The 25,128-nt window shown below is 44.5% G+C and overlaps 1 protein-coding gene across 2 annotated transcripts in view; it reads right to left on the bottom strand.

Moving 5' to 3' along the window:
• LOC147715161 (immunoglobulin superfamily member 1-like) overlaps window positions 1-25,128 on the bottom strand; it is a 235,359-nt gene that overhangs the window by 129,463 nt on the left and 80,768 nt on the right. For both annotated transcript variants that reach the window (XM_086923635.1, XM_086923634.1), the window contains exons 4-5: window positions 21,460-21,744; window positions 16,560-16,850 (exon numbers count right to left, since the gene is read on the bottom strand). In XM_086923635.1, the coding sequence (XP_086779761.1) occupies window positions 16,560-16,850; window positions 21,460-21,744 (576 nt within the window). The remainder of the gene's footprint in view (window positions 1-16,559; window positions 16,851-21,459; window positions 21,745-25,128) is intronic.

The following is a 25,128-nucleotide window of genomic DNA, read 5'->3' as shown; positions in this document are numbered from 1 at the left end:
GATAAAGCAAGGCTTATAAAGCAGTGGAAACATATTAAAAACTGCCCTACATTTTCCTGCATTAATATGTTAACAGTTACTGTAAGGTGCAAATTGTACAACGCGACTACTTCAGCCTTTTAAAGTGTGAGCTTCCCCAGTGGCTTGCACTGCATACAGCATGAACTTTGGTAGAAAATGCTCTAACCAGGCTTGGGAAGGACCCACAGCTGCTGACTTCAATCATATAGAAATATGTGCAGATTGGTGTTTAAGTGTGATGGAAAAAGTGGGGGCTCTCTAAAAGGGAACATGTGATTCCCAGAGTGTGCTACCCAACAGATATTTTTATTTATCTGAGATGTTATTGCATCTAGATACATAACACAACAACTGACATACATCTAAAACCTGTCAGTACAATTGGCTTTGTCAATGGTTGTTAGCTGTTTAAGTTAAATGAGTAAGAACAATGATGTGTTATAAAAAATAACCTTGAAAATGTTTCAGTTCTGAAATTCCAATAGTACTGAGGCCTGTGGAATGAGTTTTGGCCTTCAGTTATGTGCACTTAAGTTAGATACATATGTATGCCCTTTTACTCTGCACATCTCGACCAACTGCCCATCTTCGACCAACCCTCTTTCCTCTTCAGCACCCTCTTTTCACTCTTCTTCGAATCCACTTCCTCGCATCTCTCTCACTCTACCACTTCCAAAAATACACTCCAGTCACTCACATTTAAGAAGTTTATTTGCTTTTGCCCTGTAAATATGTTGCCATCTGTGCACCCCTTCAGACACATTTCCACAGAATTGCAATTACACCTGGAACATATGACCATTGTTCTGTGTGCTCTGCAGAGAGACCAACGCACTGACGGGCACTTTGCTTTGGCTTCAGCATCAGTATACACCTGGCATGGCTCAATGTATGCACAGAATTTTTTTTAGAAACACAACATGAATAAAGAGCTAACTCTTGAGGAAGGCAAGATTAATTAAAACGTGACATATGAGAGGAACTAAATAGCTGACATGCATTGCCTTCACGTTTTTAACGCTCATTGTTCGTAAATCAATCCATATTTTTGGCATTAATGTTGTTTAGAGCAGGAAGATATCGCCAGTTTTAATGTCATACAGCAGATAACTGTCTACAGTGTAAGAGCCTGGGGTGTCACAGTAGCGTGGCGATGGGTCTCAGCGAAATATAGCTTTCACTGCTGATGTCCATGTGGTATTTATCCTCTGTGCTGGTTCATGCGACGGAAGCTTGCACTGTTTCTGCCTGCACTCTGGCTGTTCTGACAGCGCAAAGGGAGTTTCTCTGCTAATAACTTCTATTTGGTAGGTACCATTCTGCACCTATGTGTTTGTGCACATCTTGACTGCTGTTCTCTGTGCCACTAGTGTCTTGTCCATGTGAGTGCGTGACCACTGCTACTGCACAGGGTGCATGCATGTTTGCATGGGGGAGGCTGTGCTGCTGTATGTCTTGTAGGTTTTCGGAGTGTGTATGAGGGAAACTTGCATTTCTGTTATAAATACAGGGCCAGCTCTTTGATCTTATTGAAGCATGAGAAAACCTTTTCATTATGAAAAAGTCAAAGGATTGATATTGTCTCAGCCTTGTTTTTATGCACCGTATTTAAGGCCTCATTCTGAGTTTGAAGGATTATTGTGGGGAACAATCATGCCATGGAAAATGGATTATCCATTATGCGATGCGTTTTGCCCTGGTGGTTCCAGGATTCTTAGGTCGGTTTGGAGGCGCAGTTTACCATGCTGCGGTTCAACATCTTTACCTCATTGCAGACTTGTTTTTTCTTTGCAATGTTTTCTACGTGGCTTTGAAGAATGTCTACAGGATTGCGGTAGCTTTGCACAACATGAAGTTGGAAGTCAGGAGAAAACATAGTATGCGCAGTAATCCCATTTTTGTTCCGCAAACGAACTAGGGCCATCACGGAGGAAAACGCATGTTAATTAAAAAAAAATCAGGCTGCTGTTGCCTGCAGCAGGTTTCTCCTTTTTAACCTTGACCGCTACCTGCCCTACTCATAAAATGCGCAATGGTTTCGTTTATAACTGAGCAAAAAGTGTGCAGCCATGTAGCATAAATATAACATTCAACCACCGGCTCCCACATATTTCTTTTCACCAGATAATCAAGTTGGAAACATGCAAACTACAGGATGTATAATTGCAAACACTTACCATTACGTGAACAATTCATCAAAACACACATGCTTGCATCCACTCAAATGTGTGACAAATGGAAAAGGGTGGGATCTATGCCTGTGAATGACAGATGTCGGAAATCACGATGGGGTTGAGACTCGGATGCCCAATGCCATGTTGCTGAAAGCATCACTGGCCTATGGTGAATACTACCATAAACTACAATGAAATTCAGTGCTTTAGAACTGTAAACCCTGCGTCGTGCGTCACAGTTCCGAAAGTTGTATTACTGCCTAGCTTCGGTTTCCTGCTTCAGAGCGAGGCAGGCAGCCTGGGACAGAAAGCCCACACTTAAATACAATTATTTATTTAGAGAAATGATATAATCTCTCAATAAATACATCTATTTCATATTTTCACAAGAATGTGTAGGAAATTCCGAGGGCACAGCCCCTGAGCCCTAATAGACAATTCGCCCCTGATAGATGGTACAGAATGTTTCCTTCCCAGCCAGGAACCTGTTTACTAACCTTTGGAATGTGGCAGGGACATTCTTTAAACCAAAGGGCATTACCCAAAACTGGACCTCTGAAGTTGAGAATGCTGACCTCTCTTTGGCCGTATCAGTCAGGTCAATCTTCCTGTACCCTGATGTAGGGTTAAAAGTACTGAGGGACTGAGAAGCGCCTAGCCTGTTGATGAGCTCATCAGCTCAGGGGATGGGTCAGTGTCTGTCTTTGTGATGTTTCTGAGTCCTCAGTAGTCTGCATGGAACCTAATTTCTGGGGTGGCACCCGGTGGGGCAACCTTGGGCACCAGCATAACTGGACTGGACCAGGGACTGTGGGAGGTCTCAATCATCTCTAGTGCTAGCATCTTGGTGGCATCCTCCTTAATACTAGCTTTCACCTTGTCCGACAACCTGTAAATTTTGCTTTTAACAGACATACTGTCTCCAGTATCTATGTTGGGGGCACACAAGTGTCTGAGCCCAGAGGTGAAGGAGATCAGGAAGGCAAACTAAACCAATAACTGATGACAGTCCCTCTGCTTTTCTGGGTTCAGAGTAGGGGAGAGGTTGACACCCTCTACTGAATCACTGTGCTCCTTGGAAGATTGGAGGTCAGGTAGAGGTTCACTCTCCTATACCACCCCATCATCTGCCACCAGTAGCATGTGACCTCAGACCTCTCAAATTGTGGTTTGAGGTCGTTTATGTGGTGCACCTTTTGTGGTTTCTAGGTGTCTTGAGGTACACCAGGTAGGTGATATCCCCCATCCGCTCCTTCGTCTAATATGGGCCTGTCCAATGGTCTTGGAGAGCTCTGGGCTCTACAGGCTCCATGACCCTTACCTTCTAGCCAGACTGAAAGTCCACCAGAGTGTCCTCCTGGTCCTATCAGAATTTCATCACTTCTTGACTGGCCTCAGGGTTGTCTCTAGCCTTATTCCAGAGGCACTACATCTTATTACGAAGAGCCAGCATGTAGCTGAGTACATCCTGAGGGGATTTCTGGGAGCTTGCTGCAACCACTTTCTCACACAGCTGAGAGGTCCCCTAACTGGGTGCCGATAGAGGAGCTCAAACAGGCTAAACACAACCTCTTTCTGTGGTACCTCCCTGTAGACTGGAATGGCAAGAGGACCCCACTTCCACCTCATGAACTCAGGTAAGCCCATTATCATGCCTTGAATTTCTCAACAAGTCAGTTTGTTTGAGGGTGATGGGTGTGAAGAACTTGTTGTAGGTTACCCTACACTCATCCCATAAGGGCTTTATGCATGCTGACATGAAGTTAGTGCCTCTGTCAGGCAGAACTTGCTTGGGGAACCCCACGCTGGTAAACAGCACCATCAGGTCCTAACCACCCCAGGTGCAGTAGCTGACTTCAGAGGGATTCCATGTGGTGCAGTCCACCAAGACCAGGATGAACCTGTTGTCTAAGGCTGTCTTGTGGTACAAGGGGACAACAATGTTGATGCCCACCCTTTCAAAGGGGCGCCAACAACTGGCAAGGGAACTAGGAGAACGTTAAGCTCAAGCTCATGCAAGTCTCTCAGGGCTGCAAAGTGTTCTGCAGTTTATTCTGGGGTGACCTGATCAGGTGCGTCATCAACATGGACCCAGGTAATTTCAGTGTCTGGTTTACTACACCCTTGCTCTACCCATTCTTGGCAGCTGCCGGTTCAATTCTTCCAGGCTCCAGGCTTCCATGACTCCCCTCTTGGGGAGCCTCCACCCTTCGCCACTGATGGTAACCCTCATTCCAATAATTAGAAGTATTGGAAGGCATATGGGCTTTTTGCATAATCTCTTTATCCCCTAGGCACACTAAGGTAACCTCTGCTCTCTCCCCCTTACTGACTGGGACCACCTCCCCCCAAGTGCTACACTTGTATGTGGTTATATTAGGCCAGGGTGAGAACACCACCATTTTGCATGCTCACATTTAAAGTTAACATCTTTTCTTGAATGTTGACATTTACCTCACATTTGTGCGCATGCTTGTATGGGATACTGTTCCATGAAATAACGTAGCTTATATTCACACATCTTCGTAGTCTAGTTATCAGAGCCTTGAACATTCTTCATGAAAGCTAATGTTGTTGTTTGCTTAGCAACTGCTTTGTCAGGATAGAATCAATAATGACAGCCTGATTAGGATTTCGGCATGCAACATGGGTGATGTCTATTATATGAACAACATCTCTCCTTCGTTTAATTAGAGGAGCATTTCGCTGACACTGTTGAGGTTGCCGCATGCCCGATTTTCAGCCCAGCTGAATCCTGTTTACCTCTTGAGAATGATGGTGCCCAGCTCTACACCAAGACAGGCTCCCAGATGAAACGCTAGGTCGGAGCACAGATATAATTGTACTTATATGCAAACATATATTCTATGTAACAGTACAATGGTTGCATTTTTTATTTTCTCTAGCGTTCTTGTGATGCAGATTACTCTGTTTTGTTTCCTTCTATTGATTATTGCAGCACACATATTTTACACAAGAATCTTATTACGTCAATAAATATTTGAAATGCCAATTTGAGTATTTCTTGAGTTTCTCATTGGGCATGCATGAGTTACCAAACAAAAGGGCTTTAGATCTGTTTCCCCGATTTCCTAGGAGAGCTAGTGTTGTCATGTTCTGAGTTTGCACATACGACCTGTTACCTTGCCAGGTTAAGGGTACAGATGGTGCACTCTGAGCTAGCCAGAACTTAGGCCAACATATCCTTATGGTGTGCATGGACTTAGTCTTCCGCAGTTTTGGCGTTTGTGTTGTCCAACAAACACATTGTTTTACTGATAAAGTACAAGCCGTACTATACACTGGTCAACCAAGGTGTCTGCCCACCGGTGGGGACAGTGCCCTCTTAGGACATTTGGTGTCTCTCTTGGAGTGCCCATATTAGTAACACATGATACATTGGGGGACGAGTTTCCCTGTCTGTTTGTCACAAAAAACCCTTTCATTTAGGCTCAGGCTGGGATTGGTTACTGTTGTTCCCTTGGGAATACTTTTGGGGGCCTTTAGAGAACTCCTTATTTTTAATTTTTTCTCTCCCCTCTTTCTTCTGATGGGACCTCTGATGGCCTTTCTGGTGATCACCCAAGATACCTTATTGGACACTCTGGTGTTGACCCAGAGGTTTGCCTCCTTTGCAAGCTCGCTCCCTGGGGTCAGCAAGTTTACTATCAATCAGGTGCTGGCGCAGCTCTGTAAGCCAGATACTGAATATTTGCTCTCTCAGTTTCAGACTAAACAACTCAGTAAAATCATCAACTTTGCTGCCCACACCAAACCATTCAGTGCTGTGTTGGCGTAATGAAGAAAGTCCACTCCAGATTGGTTCTGCATCTTTTGTCTATCCTTGAATCTAATGCAGTATTTCTCTGGGGTGAGCTCAAACAAGGATGGCTTTCACTGGGGTGCACGTTATCTGGTCCCCCACCTCCAGTGTAACTATGCTATCTCTCCCCACTCTAGGCAAGTATTTCCAGAGTGAGGCCCCCTAAGTTCTTTTGGGACCCTGAGCATCTTGAGGGCCACCTCATAGGCAGAAAAGCACTTGTCAATATAATTCCCTACCAGATAGATGGGCAATGGATCTTTAGGTATGTGAACCTTTTTGTCCCCCTCCAACACTACGCGTATGCTGCCACAATTGTTGTTGGACTCATAGGCCATTTTTCTCTCCTCCATGGTCCATTTTTTTCCTCCAGGGCTCTCTTGGCGGTGGAACCCTCGATCTTGTGTTTGACCAGCTGCTGTCTGAGCTCTCTCTCAGCCTTCATGGCTGCCAACTTCACTGGGAACAAGCCTTGCGAGGACGCACTGCTTTTAGCTCTGGGAGGGTGTTCCCATTAAGGTGCAAGTCACTCCTTTCCTCTGTGTGCCTCATTTCAACACCTGCACCCAGGTCTTCCAGTTGCTTCTCCACATCATCCACCTTATCCTGATCCTCTGCTGCTGTAGCAACTGGTGAGTTTCTTCCCTCACCCTCAGAGCTTTCCGAAGCTCCATCTTTTTGATTCCTTTCTTAGTTGGCCGTCCCCTTCACAGAACTCCATGAGCTCAGCCACAGTGTAGCTCTCCAGGTTGATGAGCTCCAATTCCATTTCTGCAGGTACGGTCACAGAGAGTCAGGTAGAATGAGAGAAAATCTGGAAAAAACTAAGTGCCAACCAAGGAGAATTGAAAGGAAACTTGAATTGGTATTAAATTATTTATCTGGGATTTTAGTGTAACACAAAATCATTGTATGGAACTGCACATACACAAGCCCTAGACCTCACTGCTGAACACCAATGTAGGAAATTGGGTTACTAGTTGAGGGGGGATATTTGATTTGTTGTAGATGCCATCTGCATTCCTTGATGCAGAGGATGTGTAGACTACAGGTTGTATTTATTCCAACCCTATTTTCGTTTTGTGATTAGCACTATATTCCTTTTGGGTACAATCATCACTTGTATATGCAGTAGTAATATTAGAGAGCAGAGGCCCTGAAGAAAGCCTTGGGATTATCGGCCCGTTTGGCTGAAACATGTTGGCCATATTTTGGCAGTTATTTGTTTAAACTGCCTTTTTTACACTGTTCTGTTTTTAAACTAGGAGATGTGTCCATACCTAAATAAAAAGTCCTCGATTTTGAGCCACATCACCCTATTTTAACTCACCACATATATACTTTTTTGTGTTTTGCACTGCTCCTTATTCCTCTGGCGATCAACTATTAGGTTGCTCATTGTGTTTTCCACAGTGAATGTGGGTAAGATCCAGCCCACTACCAAAGGATTGGTGGTCTCTATGATCAAGAGACATACCACTTCTCTACCTGGTTGATCAAATGATAATACTGGTCACAATGAGAAGTTGATGGCTATCCAGACAAACTAGACTGGATCTTACCACATATCACTATAGCGTTCTTTTCCTTATGTAAGTTCTTTATCTTTTTGGCTTATTTTTGACTTAGGCACCACTTTACTTTTGTGAAAGTGTAGATAGCCTGCCATAGTATTGGCCCCTAGACCCCGGTTTGTTGTGTTTTTTAAAAGGTTTATTTTGCCTGGTTGAAATGGTAGCTTAAAATAGCACCCACATGCTGGAGAGGCAGGACAGAGATGTTTCAAAGTCTACTTAAGTAGGTGGCACAACTAATGCTGTAGGCCCATTAATAGCATTTAAGTTACAGGCCCTAGGTAAATGTAGAACCTCTTTACTAGGGATTTGCAAGTAAATTAAGTCTGTCAATTAGGTGTGAGCTAATTCTACTATGTTTTAGAGAGTAATCACACACACTTTAGCACTGGTTAGCAGTGGTAAAAAGCACAGAGTTCTAAGGCGAACAAAAACAAGATCAGTAAAAATGGAATAAGGCAAAAAGTCTGGGTAAGACCACCCTAAGGCTGACAGGTCTAACAATGGGTAGGATCCATTAATAGATGTGGGTTCTTTTAGAGTGTGGATAATAATATCTCTTAATGAGAGGGGCTAGGTGTGGCTACGGCCCTTTTATTATTACATGTCCTATTATTTCGCTCATAGTACTAAAGATATCTGCAATTGCCAAAGGAAAGTGACTATTGGTGTCATCATAGTATGTTTGCCACCATTAGAGTAATTTCCTTGTTTTTACATTCTATAATCATGGCAAAAAATTATTTCTTGATATAACATCATGTCTATGTGTTGCAGTAACATGACAGTCACACAAACTAATATGAAGATGGCACTCAGGTTCAATGCTGATGACAGGCTGTATGACACACCAACGAATAAGAGTGGGGTCTTTTATATTAAGAGCAAGTTTTATGCATAGATGTGACACTCATAGGGAGAGGATGTCAATGATAAATCCTATTTTGAATGGGTTTCAGTTTACTAATAACTAAGTACCCTCCACCACAAAGTATATCCATTAGTCAGTGGTAACTTGGGTGTCAGACTCTTCCCTCATTGGGTGGATTCAAATAGACCTATGATTTGGATATACTAGTTTTGCTGCAGGATTGGCACATGATTATCTTTCTATATATGATCTTCCTCCATTAGCTATGAAATGGGCCACTTATACATTATGCAACATGTTTTCTTAGCTTTGAAGAGATGTTTCAGCAATGGCATTGGGTCTATTACATGGATTCATTTATTGATTATTAGGACAGTATTGATTGAATTTTGGTTACATTTGAAGCATGAAGGTCGCCTTAATATGACTACAAATAATGGCATAAACCCATGAGGTATTGCTCTCTTTAGGAAAGGGAGGTGTTCCTGGGTTGGACTTTTTAACTTGATAATATATATTTGATTTACACTATCAGTAACTGACTTTCACATGAGGAATGACCAATTTTGTAATGTTCATCAATTTGAGAGATGTGGTTATACAATGAGGCTGATCAAATTGCTAAAACGTTTTATGTTTGGACTTGTCTGCAGTATGATGAACACCTCAGTGAGACCATAATAATTGACATGGACTAACAAGGTGTTATCTACCTCTAATAATATTTATCATATGGAACAGATTCAGGAATGTATTTGGGTAGGGTACTATATTTTGTTCCAACATCGGAGTTGTACTGATGTTTATTTAACCTGGATGTGATCAAACAATTTCACCATAAGGAATGCTGAATAATTTCCAATCAATAGCTAAATTTCTGTTAGGCCGATGCATAGAGGTTTGAAGTCCTTGATGAAGCTTTGTCGCATGCTCACCAGAAACGCTGCTGGTGATATGAGTGTTCATTTTAATGTGTATATACATTGGGCCCGATTCACAAAGGTAAAGTTAGACAAAAGTCTAACTTTATGACTTTCGGTATTCACAAAGCGCATTTACTACTCGTAAATGCCCTTTGTGAATACCGAAGGTCGAATGTTATGATTTTCAGTATTCACAAAGGTCATTTACGAGTAATGAATACCCTTTGTATATACTGAAAGCTGTAAAGTTAGACTATTGTTTTACTTTACCTTTGTGAATCTGGCCAATGGTTTTTAAAGGTATTGAGTATCTATCTGTTTACAAGAAGAATGAGACAATAAAGGATTGAATATAAACTGCATTCTGGGCCATTTTTAATTTCTTGGAATAAGAATGAATGGTGGATATTTCTCAAAATATCATGTGGCCACCACTGTACTGAAGTTACCTGTAGATTCAGAGCGCTGAGTAGCAGTTATTTGGTCATTGCTCTATTTACCTTTTTAGGCACACTTTTCCTCTCCACCTCCACTACCTTCATATGAACCATAAACTGACAATCTAATCTGTGGAGCTCCTTTTTTCCAACTTGGAGGTCTTTAGCATCAATACTGTTTCAGTGGGTGAGAGTAAGATAACATTGACTACTACCCTTAGTAGATGGTTACTCCTGGCCATCTCTGCAGCATATTCATCAACAGAAGAGTCCTCCTATCAGCAGTGCAACAAAGATCAAAGCGTGGGATGGCAGCCTTCTGGGCCAAGTTCAAGGGGTAATACTGAGGGGATAGCTGTCATTTGGCAACATGGGCTGTGCCATATATATTTATTCAGTATTGTGTAGTATTACTGTGGATTATGAATATGGTATTTTTTGTGCAGGTGTATTGCTCTTTCTATGAAATTGGCCTCCCAATGAATTGCATTGACCAACTTATTGAAGGCGCAATATTTTTGTGGTACTGTTTTTATACATGCAATTATTATTACAATGCTGATATCCTTGTTATTTCTTCATATATCTTAAAGCCATTTTGGGAAAAATGCAGACTGTACTAATGTTCTGTTTTAGCGCTAGCAAACTTTGCTATAGCACGTCAAAGTGTCCTTCATAACCCTTAGTATGCCCTTCCACAGTGGACGCTCTCTCATTCCTCACTGGCTAGGGTGGCAACATAGCTAGGAATAGGAAGCCTCCATCAGTGCAGAATTCTCTTGTGTGATACCTACACCACAGGAATAGAACAGACCATCAGAGGATTCTCTACCGCCGGCTCCTCCAACTTAGGATCTACAGCGCTTATCTAGGGCGTCATTGGATTGCCTGTCTCTGGACTGAGGGCTCACATTGGTCTTACAAGAATTGTTATGAAGAAGACCTGGACACAGAGTTATGCAGTTTATCAGTAAGTAATCAGCATGTTCCACATAGACAAATTTGGACAATCAGTGTCTGTGATGATGGCTAGTGTACTTAATACCTTTTCGTTCTGGATGTTCAAATATGGTTGTTTTTAAGATCTTCCTGATTTGTTTTAAAAATTTGCCGTTTCTCTTGTCAAAATCTTTATGAGATGACTTTGTATAATTACAACCGTTCTTGCTCCTTGTGGGCTTAAATTGAGAGCACTCCTTGCCTATATCGATGCTACATTGGACTACATTTAATAGACCAGCAAAACCGTCTAGTGACTTTTTTACACTGTACATTTATTATATTTTCCTACGGCATTTGGAATTGAATTATGTATGTAAAATCAACAATGAATTCATGCTAGATATATTGTAATAAATTGGAATATTTTTTTTAAACTTTTGTGTGATTCACACAATTGGGAGTGCTCCCGATGAGCATGAACCTCTATTTAAGTTATTGTACAGTCAGCCAACACATGGTTAAAGGGATGATCCTCTTCTTCAGGTCTGATTTAATTAATTTATGGATAAATCCATGGTTTTACAAACAATTTCTTAAATACTGGTCAAAGATTGCCCCATTCCAGTATCAGCAATTACGCCGCATCAATACATCAGCAACCTCCACTCATTACTCAAACTCGTGTGTATCATATTCGTCTAGGATTCCGACCAATAGCAGAGAATCCCGGATGCTATCCATGCCAGTACACCCCTAGTGTAAATGGAATAGGTTGCAGACTACATTCTGCCCCTTCATTTTTTACAGATTTTGGGAACCAGCAGGTGCGTTTCCTTCCACATAGATATCTGTATACTGTGGCGCTTAAAGTAGGCACTTCATAACGTTTTAGCCAGCTGTTCAGCCCTCTAATTATCCATGTCAGTAATGTATGTTTTATGTCAGATCGAGGCAAGTTGTCTGCATTGCACACCCACCTTCTCTGAGATGGCGTCCCATCCCTCCCATCTATTCTGGCTGCAATGTTTATCATCTCCCCCCAACAGTCTCTCCTGATCCCCGATGTAGCTGATCCATCTACCCCTCCCAATCCTCCCTTCGAGGAAATCCATCTTTAACCGTAACTGATGGCTTACCCAGGTGTATCACTAGCTCTCCTTGCATACAAGAGACCTTTGTTTGTTCCCACCAACAGCAAACGTTATTAAGACACAAAGTAACAATAAACTATAGAAAAACAATGTCGAGGGCCAAGCACAAACGACTAGCAGCCCAGCTGAGGCATGGTCTGTCCAAGGGGCCAGCTCAGCCAGCACTTAACTCTCTGGCACGAAAATGTCTATCTTCCTTCTCCCGGGAAAGAAGGCATCTGGGGGCAAACCGCTGCAGATAGGGGTGGGCCGGCTTCCCCCTGGGCTCCATTGACTTTAAGTAGGTGACCTTCCAACCACTGGTGTTAGTACGTTTGTCTACATATTGCAAATGTGTAATATTTTTAAATTTTTGTATTTACTTCAATATTCCATTTTGGTCATGATAGAGCACAGTAGCCGTGTCCTTTAGTTTGTATACAGTGCCTTTCCAGTGCCCAAGCAGTCTCCAACTCTGTCTTTTCCATCGCAACCTCTCAGGGCTATGCCAGGCACCCAGTTGGGGGATCCAAGTTTTCTGATGAGGAGTCTCTGGCTCCCATCATTGTTCCATCTTCTCTAATCGTAATTCTTTGGCACTGCTGGGTTTTGCTGTGAGTATGCCTGCCAGGTCTCCTTCTCTGCCTGCAGACCACACTCCAGGAAGAATCAGTAGCTTGTGATCCCGATGGCCCCTGCTGACCAGTTCATGCATTGTCCTATCTCTCTTGCCATGCTCACACATCCTTCCAGCTATCAAAGAAGTGCATCTTTCCATTTAGCATTACTTTTTGACAGGCATTAAAATGTTAACATGCAGTGTAGGCCCGTAGCGTGGTATTCCTGTCTCACCTCTATATATGACCTGATCTGACTTTAGACCTTTGGGGTAAAGTCTGGGTAAATCGTTATCGTGCAGTTTTCGAAGTGTTTCTGTGTGATCAATTGTGCCGTCCAAATGTTGCTGTTTTCTTCTCTATATTTTAACATGAGGGCGATCAAGGATCTCAGTGGGCACTGGGGGAGGAGATGAGGCCAGCTCTCTGTGTGCTCTTTCTACTTTAAAAGGGCTGATAGGCCTGGTGGATTGAGCTCCCGCTTGATCCAGACCTCCAGGAAAAGCTCAGTGTTGTTTCCCTCCGTTTGTTTTGGGAACCCCAAGAGTTGGAGATTGTTCTACCAGGAGTGGTTTTCTGAATCCTCTGTGTGATTTTCCAGCTCCATGGCAGCCCTCGTAAGGCATGCAATCTGACCCTTCAAGGTCTTTACCTCGGATTTCAGCTCTTTTACTGTACCTTCAACTGGTCTACTGCTTTCCGCAGACACGCACGCAGCAAGTTGACGTCTATTGACACTGATTCAGTTTTCACCCCAGAGCTGTGCAACAGCCCTGATGGCAAGAAGGAGCTCTGCCAGGGTGGGCTCTTTCAGCTGGAGATCAGGCTGCTACTACTTCTGGGATTCTGTTTGCTGCGTAGTTCTTTGCAGGAGCACCTAGGGCCTGGTGTATTGGTTTATAGCTTTCCTTCACGCTTCCAAAGGCTCCTTGTCTTTCACTTTGGTGGCTGTCACCTTCCTGTCTCTTATATGTTTGACTGCTGGCTTACCTGTCCGTCTGCAGGAGAGGCAAGTAGTACATTAAATCCTCCAATGCTTCATTTGGTACGTAGGGCCCCAACAGTCTCAGTAAGTGGGTACCCCAGTGAATGCCCTCCCTAGGGGATGTCGGACGTGCCCCAGCAGGCAGCTTCCTTCTGCCTAAAACCAGCACAAGTACCCTCTTTAGGGGCTGTCAGGGGTTTGAGGGAACCCTCCACTCTGTGGGTCAAGTCACCCCACTATTACTGGACAACATAGGCCCCGGAGCCCAGGGCCGTCCACTCACCTCAAGGCTTGTACATCAAGTTCTGCAGTCTAGCTTGGCCCCTTCGGCACTTCCCAGCCTGCGCCTACTTTCCAGTGGTAAGTGTCTCCAAACCAATTAGCCACCTGCAGCGCTACTTACTGGGGCAGGTCCTGCAAAGTCATACCGCTCTCACCCACTCAGGCCTGGCCATTCTCACTTAGTCTATGGTCTTGTGCCCCCTCAGCTCCAGCAGCCCCAACATCTCCCAGACCTCTCATTCCTTTGTCCCTGTGGTGGTGACAAAGGGGCTGTCTTCTGTTAGCCACACTCTCCATTGGTGTAAATAGGGTTGCCGGCTTGCTTCCACCGTAGGGGCCTCTTTTGCAAGGCAGTGGGTAGGGCCATTCTTGTTCTCTCCTGGGCTGTGACCTCTCTCTCACAGCAGATCACTCAGGTCCAGGCAGTTTTGCAGTGTAGTGTATGGCCAGGGAGGGACCCCCCCAGCCCCCTATGTAGCCTTCCCTCTGGTCCCCGCAGCCATCATTTTTTCTCACTGGAGTTGCTGCGGAGGGATACTCCCTGCCCCGCAGTCTATCCTTCATTGGGCTGCAGCTATGCAGGTTTTTCGGCCCTCCATGACCTGCATTTGACTCTGGCAGGCTCGCCATGTTCCTCCAGAGAGGAGCCTGGATCTAGTGTGAACTTCCGGACCTTGCAGCCATAGACTCGGTTGTCATTGTGTCCATCCACAGCTTCTGCAAAATGGCTGACAGCTCTTGTGTCTCGAGCCCGGTGTGGTCACTGGCTGCTTTCTTCCTTAATCACACTGCCATTTCAGAAGGGTCGCCTACATTGTTTTGCCCATGGCATTGCATTTTATCACCTGTTTGGGCCTTGGGGTTGCTGTTGGATTTTGCTTGAAACATTGAGGGCCTCATTCATGAGGCCCCTTGCGCCATCGGAACGTCACTTTTTGTGACGTTCCGTGATGCAGAAGCCTGCGTGATATTTATCAGGCAGCACTAAGCCACTTTTTTTGACTTAATGCTGCCTGATAAATATCAGTCCCTTTAACGCAGTGTTCAGCGTTTAAGGGGCGTGCAATGGGTATTGCTTGGGGCGTTCTTGGCAACATCCTTGACCTTTTGACACTGCCCCAGATTTACAAGAAATCGTAAAACTGAGGCAGTGCCAAAAGCTTACGCCTCCCCAGGGGAGGAGTAAGGGAGGCGCAACGGGGAGAAATATCTTTATTTCTCCTCCTTTTTCCTTTTTCCACGTGTGCTGCAATCTGCGGCACACATAGAAAGAGGCAAATCCTCTTGTGATTATTTTTGTACAGTAAGGTTTCCCTTCCTGTACAAAAATAATCATCCCCGCAACGCAGGCACTGGTGCAAAGGGGCCTGCATTGGTGCACGGCTACCCATTGTGCTCCGGCGCAGGGGAAAGGGACAGGAATGCGCCGTATCTTATAGATATGGCGCATTCCTGCCCTTTTCTTTTGCTGTAGGGAAGCGCAGCTGGAAGGCCTGCTTCGCTTCCCTACGGAAAAACCTCATAAATGAGGCCCTAACAGTTAAAAAAAAAAATTCAACATAGTGTTTATAACTTCCACCCAAACAGCACCTGCAACCAATTCGAATGTTTCATGTCTTTCAACTGATTTCAGCTGACAAAACAACCTCCTAAGGAGGGACCAGAGACCCCTGTCAACAACCATTCAGCAGAAACCCAAGTAGCAGAACAAGTCATGGGAACTAAAGGCCTTCTCTTCTCAATAACCAGGCCTCCTACCCCAAAAATGGTAGAAACGTTATTTTATTCTTTTTATCTTCTCATTCACATTTTCACGTGTAAGGTGGAAGCGTATCAAAAGTGCAAGATCCGCCTGTTCCACTGTTTCCCGGGCTTTATCAAAGAACACAACGCTGCCACTTTGGAATTCTAGTTCTAGCCTGTTAGGAGGCATGATCATAACATGTCTCCATTTTGCAACACCTCAAGCTTCAAGACAACATTTTAGTGATAACTATGTATGAGCCGCTTGAATATTCATGTCTAGAATGAATTAATACCCTCAAGCTTATCTGAGTACCATGGGTATCAGCTGGGTGTTCTTTACATCAGACCGGTGGAAGTGTATAATCCTAATGAGGTTCTTAACTAGCCCATTTCAAGCCATCTATCTGGATCACTCCATCAGTGTGGCTTTTTCCGCATCGTTGATGATCTGGCTGGGAAATGAGGCCAGAAAGCACAGGGTTCAGTGATTAGCAAAGCACCTAATTGGATGACCCAAACCTTGGTTCCACTCAGTTGTAAACAATCATGGTTCATCCATCTCTCAGTGTCATTGAGACAGTAGCCAATCTTTTCGTATTGATCCTAAATCTATCCACCCTGATCATGAGCCTGCATATAAGGCTAAACCTTGAAATATGATGATTATATCTAAAGGAATTATGACTGTACCGGTTCAATTGAGGCTGTATGTAGGCATTTGAAGCTGTAACAAGGAGTTTGTGCCTGGTCTGTCATTTGAAGACATGTCTTGGTTATGGATGTGTGATGGTTGTGGCTGCGTGTTTTGAGGCTGTGCTGGCTGTATGCTGATTGTGCCTGGTATTTGAGACTGTACTTGAGAGTTCTGAGCTATTCTTTGCCACATTTTATAGACATAGACTCTGCATCTAGGTGCAGGATGGTATTTCCACTGACCTGTGATTGCTGCACCCATGGTATATCATAGTGCCACCCTTGCATATCAAACACAACCGTATTAAATACATGGTTTGACTATATCGTCATTACCTCACCTGTGACGTACAGAGATACTGGAGAGCTTAGCATGGAAGTCAGAAGACGACCTGGCAAATAAATAAGGTACTGGCAGGTGTACGACCCTGCTGATTGGCTGTCGGCGCTGGCTATGACGTAAGTGGTCTCGGACGTGCCTCTGCTTGCAACAACCTTTGCTCCATCTTTGAAGAAGTGGTATTCTGAGGGGCTGGCCATGCCGTGAACCTCACAGCGAACATCAACAGATTCTCCTCTGAGATACACAGAATTCTTGGGCTCTAAGAACAAATGAGGCGTTGCCGGGTGTTCTGAAAAAAACCCAAGAAATATTTCTGAGTTTTTATTGCAACTTGACACCAATATCTAATCAAGTAAAGACAGTTTATGCTATTTTATCTTGGCTGATTACCTTAGTTCATGTCTCTTAGACCAGGCATCTATTCCTATCCCACACTGCCAATCTGCACCCCACTATAACTCATGGAGGTCTGTTTAGAGTAGACGTGACAGGATCCGGAACCTGCTGAACACACCTGCGGGTTGATTCACTAATTTTAGCACAACTCAGAGCACCAACTAAGGTTGCTGTACTATGTTGCACTAGAAGGAGAGAGCAGGGCGGCACCATATCTGCCGAGGTATGGCTCTTCTGCTCTCTTACCCAGCACTGGCACTATTTCAGGAAGCCTGGTGTGACGCACACTCCTTTGCACCATAGTGCACCATCGTGCATAGATGTGTGTGTGATGTCTAGCAAAGGTTTTAGACTGGAAAAGTGTTATTCCAGTATAAAATACTAAGCTTATACATACTTATAGTTTTTTCTGGAAGAGGTGTGGTGGAGCGGCCAGGGTGCCTGACTCCAGATCACTGGGTTCAATGTTCGGTACCGGCGGCAGGTTATCCCAGCACCATGTGACTCTGGGCAATAGCTCGCGTAATCTTCCCCACGGCCACCAACGCCAGGACACCTTTCCGGAGGCAACTGTGCGCTTTACAAATGCTGGTATTTCATTTCATTTTAATTTCCTACATTTTACGTGCTCTTCAGTGCAGTACAAATGCAATATGTGAAAAGTAAGGAGAAATAAAAACATTTCCCCTAGTTAGCATCTGCCTGATGCAGGCACTATTTTGTGGAGCAAACCCCTGTCTGCCATTGTTGTTAGGTAGTGCTCTGCGTCAAAAACTGTGGGTGGTAGTGCTCGTATGCCCATGTGCCACCCATATGAGTGGGACACCCACTTCACAGAAAGAAGCAGAAAGTAGCTCAAAGGGCTACTTGCATTATTTTTAGAGCTGCTGGTCTGCGCAAAAATGTTGCACTAGAAAGTAAATACTTTATCAACACTTTGCACAATTATGCAGCATTGTGTGTGACTTTTCACTGGTCCAAGGTTAAATAAATCATCTCCCGGTTACCTCAATCACTGGGTGCATAACACATACCTTCCCATTACTACACCTGCATTTCCCTCTTCACTTTCCTGGATTAATTTGAAAGCTGGCGCTAAGCTGATCAGTTAAATAGTTTGAAAACGAATTAATTTGAAAAACATTCAGGGGTCAATTCCGATCCTGGAAAAAAAAGTCTGTACGATTCATATCCAGAGCCCTCTTCGTACGAATCGTACATATGCCGTACAACCCGACGAGTACGATCCGGACCGGGGTATGAGGACGCGATTCGTACGGTCCACATCAGGTTAGGGCGATTCGTACGGAAAAGCACACAATCACATACACACAGTACGGTCCGTACACCCCATGATCGCGGGGTACGATGTGTACCCCTGGGATCATGGGGTGTACGTACCATACCCCGCGATCGCAGGGTGTACGCACAGTACACGCAGCGAACATGGGGTACGGTCCATACACCCTATGATCGCAGGGGTACGGTGCGTACACCCGATGATCGCAGTGGTACGCACCGTACCCCTGCGATCATGGGGTGTACGCACCGTACACGGGGGGGGCGTTCCGTACCTGTTTCGGGGCGAACACTGCTTTTACGGCTGTTTTCAGCTCCCGTAGAAAAAGGGTCGTACGGTGCGTACCCGACACAAATCGTACTTGCTGGGTCGGAAAAACCAGCCGCGAACCGTACAGATGTCGCGTACAGCGGGTTCCGAGGGAGATTCGTATGGGTATTTGATTCGTACGGTCTCTGTACGATATGTACGGAGTCCATCTCCTGGTATGAATCGTACTTCGTAGTACGTACAGGGGACGTTGCAGGGTACGATTCGTACGGGAAAAATGCTCCGAACGGCTATTCGGAGCGGTTTTTCCTGAATCGGAATCGACCCCTTAGTGTTAAATGTTTTGTACAAAAAAAAAGATTCAATTTGGAAAAAAGTTTGAATTTGAATCTTTGACAAAACTTTACCCACTACCACCACACACGGGATCAATGTGCACTTTTAGAAATTTATAGCTAATGGGTTTATGAGGGTGTTCTTGAGTAATGTACACTTTTGCTTTATTTGAAAGCACAGGAGTATCATGGTCTGTCCTTGCAGATCTATAATTTCTGGAATCAATTCAATATTTCAACCATTACACATAGTTCTTCAATCTCTAGTGATGAAGAGGAGGATACATACTAAATATAGCCTTCTTTTCTGACTGAATTAGAATAGATTTAAATAGGGAGATCCTCAACGAATTTTGTGTACTCCTGAAATGAGTCTCAATGAACATCTCGAAGGTTTACAATAGTCTCCATGAACGATTTAAAAGTACAAAGGAGACATTTGGAATATAATTGATATACATAATTTTAAACTATAGCTGCTTTAAAATGGATTCATAAGTTCAGTTCTCATAGTTCAGGACCACTGATGCGGTCCAATTTGGCCCAATCTTAGACATATTCTGCTCTGTGCTGAATAAATCAAGAACACGTTCATACCCAGTCCAACTAGATGAACATTTTCAAATTATAAATATTGTTTATTAATTATGTTAGTTTTCATTGGAAAGGTTCATGCAGAACTGAATTAAATTGGTATCAGAGATCAGTGAAGTTTATTTAAGTTAACTTGCATGTACGGACAGTCCTGGTGAATGGAACTTAGAGAACATTCCTCTCTGCTAAAGATAAGTATAAAAATGATTTGCTTCACAAATGCAAGGTTTCAACCTTTCTCATAAAGAAACATTAAGGGGTCGATTCCGATTCAGGAAAAACCGCTCCGAATATCCGTTCGGAGCGTTTTTCCCGTATGAATCGTACCCTGCAACGTCCCCCGTACTTACGACGAAGTACGATTCATACCAGGAGCTGGACTCAGTACGAATCGTACAGAGACAGTACGAATAAAATCCCCATACGAATCTCCCTCGGAACCCGCTGTACACGACATCTGTACGGTTCGCGGCTGGTTTTTCTGACCCAGCAAGTACGATTCCTGTCAGGTACGCACCGTACAACCCTTTTTCTACAGGAGTTGAAAACAGCCGTAAAAGCAGAGTTTGCCCCGAAACAGGTACGGAACGTCCCCCCGGGTACAGTGCGTACACCCCATGATCGCAGGGCTACGGTGCGTACCCCTGTGATCATGGGGTGTACGCACCGTACCCCTGCAATCATGGGGTGTACGGGCCGTACCCCATGTTCGCTGGATGTACGTTGCATACACCCTGCGATCGCAGGGGTACGGTGTGTACACCCCATGATCGCAGGGGTACGCACCGTACCCCGCGATCATGGGGTGTACGGACAGTACGGTGTGTATGTGATTGTGTGCTTTTCCGCACGAATTGCCCTTACCTGACGTGGACCGTACGAATCACGTTCTCATACCCCGGTCGGGATCGTACTCGTTGGGTCGTACGGCATGTTTACGATTCGTACGGAGAGGGCTCCGGATTCGAATCGTACGGACGTTTTTTTTCCAGGATCGGAATTGACCCCTGAAGGTTTTCTGAACTTGTATATGGATATTGATCACATCCAATAAATATGGCCATGTCACCTGTAAGACAGTTGTGCTGAGCAGTTTTCAAAAGACATTCGAGTTTATTAATGGAAACTGACTGGAAAATTCATATAATAGAGTTGAATTGCTTAAGTAAATATATAAAATGTAAAAGAAAGATTTAGGTTTGTTAATAAATATTCTATACAGTCACTGATGATTATGTAATCGATATTAAATCATTGGTCTAAAATTCAGCTTAATAATGGAATATGCTATCTGTTTCAAGAAAAACCTTTGATAGCTAGCCAGAGATCATGGAACAGCAAAAGAATAACTACAACATCAAGTCCACTAATACTCGGACATCTTCAACATACCTAATCCAGAAAAAAAATCACACAACCCCAGTGTTGGTTGAGGCACTGCAATATCATTAGAAAAACAAATATGAACTCTTATCAACAAGTAGTTAAACAATTCAAGTTGAAGAGCTCTGTTGCCTGCAACACTAAGGGGCCTATTACGATGGCGGGCGAACTATGTCCGCCCGCCACCACATCGTAGCACAGGACCTACCGTCCGTGTTGCAGCGGTCCCGCTTTTCAAATTAGGATGCGCCCGGGTGTATCCCACATTTTTTACATTGCGGCAGGCGGTGCTATAAGCAGCACCCTCCGCAATGTAAAAAATGCATGTTGTGCATTTGCATGCACAACGCGACAGGCACCGCGTGGTGCCTGCCACCTTGTGCATGCAGATGGATGCTGGGGGCTAGCATAGGTACCCTCCATGTGCATCCCCATCCCCCCAACACCCTGGTGGCCCACAACTAGTGTCTTTGGGGCTTCATGAAGAGATCCTGTCCATACTGTAGCCTCGTTGCTTTGAATAACCTGTGAGTGCTACACCTTGGTGACCTGTGTTTTTTCTTCTTTGCATTACCTTATTATCAATCAGAGTTTTTTTCTAGCCCAGCTCCCATACTTGCCTAAAACATGCAACTGCACAGGGAGGCTCTCCTCAGATCTGACCTCCTGTCCCGACATTTCTACCCAGTATGTGCAGGTGTATGACCCTTGGTTTCCTCTGTTCACACTAGCTATCCGGTACGTGTCCAGGGCAGGATCTTGTGGTCCATCGACTGCTCTCCCGTCCTTGTAGAACCGGAACCCTTTTGCGATAGTGGGAGAGTTGCACTTGAGACTGGCGGATTCCCCCATCAGGTAAGTGGTGTAGATAGCAGAGAATGAGATTGTTGGTGAAGATGGGTGACCTGGAGAGAGAAAAGTACAGTATAATTAAAATAACATGTTGCAGACATTTTTCATTGTATTAAATTCGTTTTTGCTATTGGAACAAGAAGAGATCCCTATAAGATGTGAAGAACCTCCCCATCCCTAAAAACACATTCTAGTTTACATTGTACATATGATCTGAACAAATAATCCACATGCCAAGGACATATATGAGTAGAGCAACAGGTGAATGGTTCTCTAATACAGTTACAGAACAATGAATCAAAATTGACTGCCAATCATTGTCCCCCTCACACTTTGCCCAAGCACTGAGCTCCTGTGAACTTGAGCATGCACAAGTCGATGCATGAAGAGACAGACTAAAGTTGCCTGTGTGCCAGTGCCCTACCACCTCTAATAAGCAAGTGAACTCAACATCCATGACATTTCAGTGCTCCTGCTTGCTGACACAATAGCAAGGACTCGCCAAAACACACTTTTGTGCAAATATTTAAGAACGGGATTTAGAACAGTAAATTAAATTGCTGTTGGATGTTTGATTTCAATTCCATGCCTCCCCTCTGTACCTTAGGCTAAGCTTCGCAGTAGAGGTTCAAACCTATGTGACAGTGGCGTAACATACGCCCTCGTAGCCCTCGCTGTGTATGGTGGGTCAAGGCTATATATTGCCTACTTTCTCTTTCCCTTCCAGTTGGGTTGATTATTCCCCATTCAATAATGGAAACGAGTTTCAGATGTAGACCACGCTAGTCGCCAAGCAACAAAGTTTAATTTCACCATAAGAATCAATGTTAGCAGCATTACATGTTAAATTCATCCTCGTGCCAGCTCCCACTGCGACAGTTCTCCTGTCCAGCTTGACTCTGCTGCCTGCGTACCTGCTGTCCTCCATTTGTGCCTCCTCTGCTCATATCTTGCTCTGTAATGCCTTTTCTGCAGATTTTTCTGCCCTCTGTTTTGCCTGTTTCTATTTGTTTTTCTGCCCTCTGTTTTGCCTTTCCTGCTTGTTTCTCTGCCTTCTGTTTTCCCTTTTCTGCTTGTTTTTATGCCCTCTGTTTTGCCTTTTCTGCTTGTTTCTCCACTCTCTGTTTTGTCCTCTTCTGCTTTTTTTTCTGCCCTCTTTTTTGCCTTTTCTGCTTGCTTCTCTGCCTTCTGTTTTGCCTTTTCTGCTTTTAATTCTGCCTTCTATTTTGCCTTGTATGCCAGTTTTCTGCTCTGTTTTGCCTCTCCTGCTCATTTTTCTGCACTCTGCTTGTGCCTCTACAGCTCACATCTTGCTCTGTTTTGCCTTTGCTGTCCATTTTTCTGCCCTCTGTTTTGATTTCTTCTGCTCGTTTTATTGTTCTCTGTTTTGCCTTTCCTGCTCATTTTTCTGCCCTCAGTTTTGCCTTTTCTGCTCGCTCATTTTTCTGCCCTCTGTTTTGCCTTTTTCTGCTTGTTTCTTCCTTTCTCCTGCCATCTTCCCAAGCCTGTCATGGAGTAGTTGTCACAACGGAGACCTCGCACCCCACCGCCTGGATACCCGCAGGGGTGACAGTGCTATGCTCTACAAATGCTGATTGATTGATTATTGCAAGTCTCCTGCAGTCTTGAAATCCTAGAACAGTCTTACCCTACCCAATGAATGCCAGCAAGTCCAGGAGGGTAGAGGTGTTTCTTCTCGTGCTTCAGTCTCCTGAAGATGAATGCCACGACCATTTTTCCTGATGATTCATCAGGCCTCCTCAATCTTTGTATGGCTGTGTCGGTATCAGACGTCTTCTCTGTGGCTTCAGTGGCAATCAGTGTTCTTCACAACATCCTTGGCATGGTGATCCAGGGCAATGATCTAACTTCACGGTGGTCCACTCTTGGCACATGGGGGTTGCTGACGTCAGCTTGAATATAGGCGATGATCCTGGCTTCATGGTGGCACCCTCCTGGCACCCAGGGGTCACCAACTTCAGCTCTGACACGGGCAATGCCCTGGCTTGAAGGTGGCACCCTCTTAGCATACAGACGTGCCTGATATCAGTTTCACACATGGGCAATTGGCCTAGCTTCACAGTGACCCCCTCTTTGTACATGGGGTCACTGACTTCAGCTCGCACACCAGCAATGTCCCTAGCTTCATAGTGGCCCCCTTCTCACACACACGAGTCGCTGACTTCAGCCCGCACACAGCAACAGCCTTGGCTCAACAGTAGTTCCCCTTGGCACACAGTGGTCACTGACCAGCTTTCACAAGAGCTATGCAGACTTCTACTAGAACAAGCAGACGGCCCACACTCTTGCAATGATACCAAATGGACTTGCCATCTAACACTTCACTCACTGGGATCCGCTTGACAAAATACAGACTGGGTCTGACTCCCGCCATCACATGCCATTACAACATGGTTTTTACAACAACCGCGTTGTTACATCGCATACAATTATATTGGAAGTCATGCTTGCTGTAGGGGGGCACTGGACTTGGGAATTGTATAATTTACTATTCCTACTCCAGTTTGTGCAAAAGCAGGGAAGGTGCTGGATTTACATTCCAATACCTTATGCCCCCTACAGCAAGTTCTTGTAATGACTTGCAATGTAATCGTATGCGATGTAACAACGCGGTTGTTGTAACGACTGCATTTTAAAGGTATGCAATGTAACACATGCAAAGTAAAGGATGTTTCCCTTAAGCACTGTCATCTTCCTTACAGTACCCACTGGTGCTCCAGGCTCATGGCAATGGCCTTGACTTTCTGGGTATGGCTCCTCACCCAGCAGGGAGTCTAGTAGACCTTGTTCAATATGCCTGGATCCATCAGCTAGAAGTCTTGGTGATCTTCTCTTGTATTGAACTCGGCTATAAACCAGTGCTGTTGAACAGCTTGTGAAATTCACACCTCCACCTTTATAGTCCAAATCCTGACATCCATGTGATTTAGTGTTGGGTACTTTGATATTATATTCCTGTTGTGCGTGTCAACTTTTTTGAAGTGCCCTCTCCTCTGCACTGTCCATTGTCAGGGGACAAAAGCAGGAGCAGCTCCAATTTTGATTGGCCCACAACACAGGCCAAGGAAATAAGCAGGAATCACTCCTGGTTACGAGTCTCCGCTGAAATATGCCTTGCAAAGGTTCAAAGGCTGAAGTTATCTCCTCTATCCTGATTCCCTTGTCCTACAGTGCTATCCTTATCAGACACAACCTTACCAGACCCACAATGGGCCCAGGCTTCACTGACAAGTAACTCTTTCTGGGATCAAAGAGATGTTTGATGTGCACACTGTTGGATTCCACAGGCCCAGACACTGCAGGAACGAGGTATGCCCAAATCCACTACCCTGACTCAAAGGCCCCCCATGAGATAGACAAACATGAGAGGACACCCGAGCCCAGGGCAGGGGACAGGAAATCAAAATGAATGGGAC

The sequence above is a fragment of the Lissotriton vulgaris genome, chromosome 5 (genome assembly GCF_964263255.1).
Source record: "Lissotriton vulgaris chromosome 5, aLisVul1.2, whole genome shotgun sequence".
NCBI classification, from domain to species: domain Eukaryota; kingdom Metazoa; phylum Chordata; class Amphibia; order Caudata; family Salamandridae; genus Lissotriton; species Lissotriton vulgaris.
The sequence above is the reverse complement of the archived record's forward strand: the minus strand, read 5'-3'. Positions and strand labels throughout refer to the sequence as shown.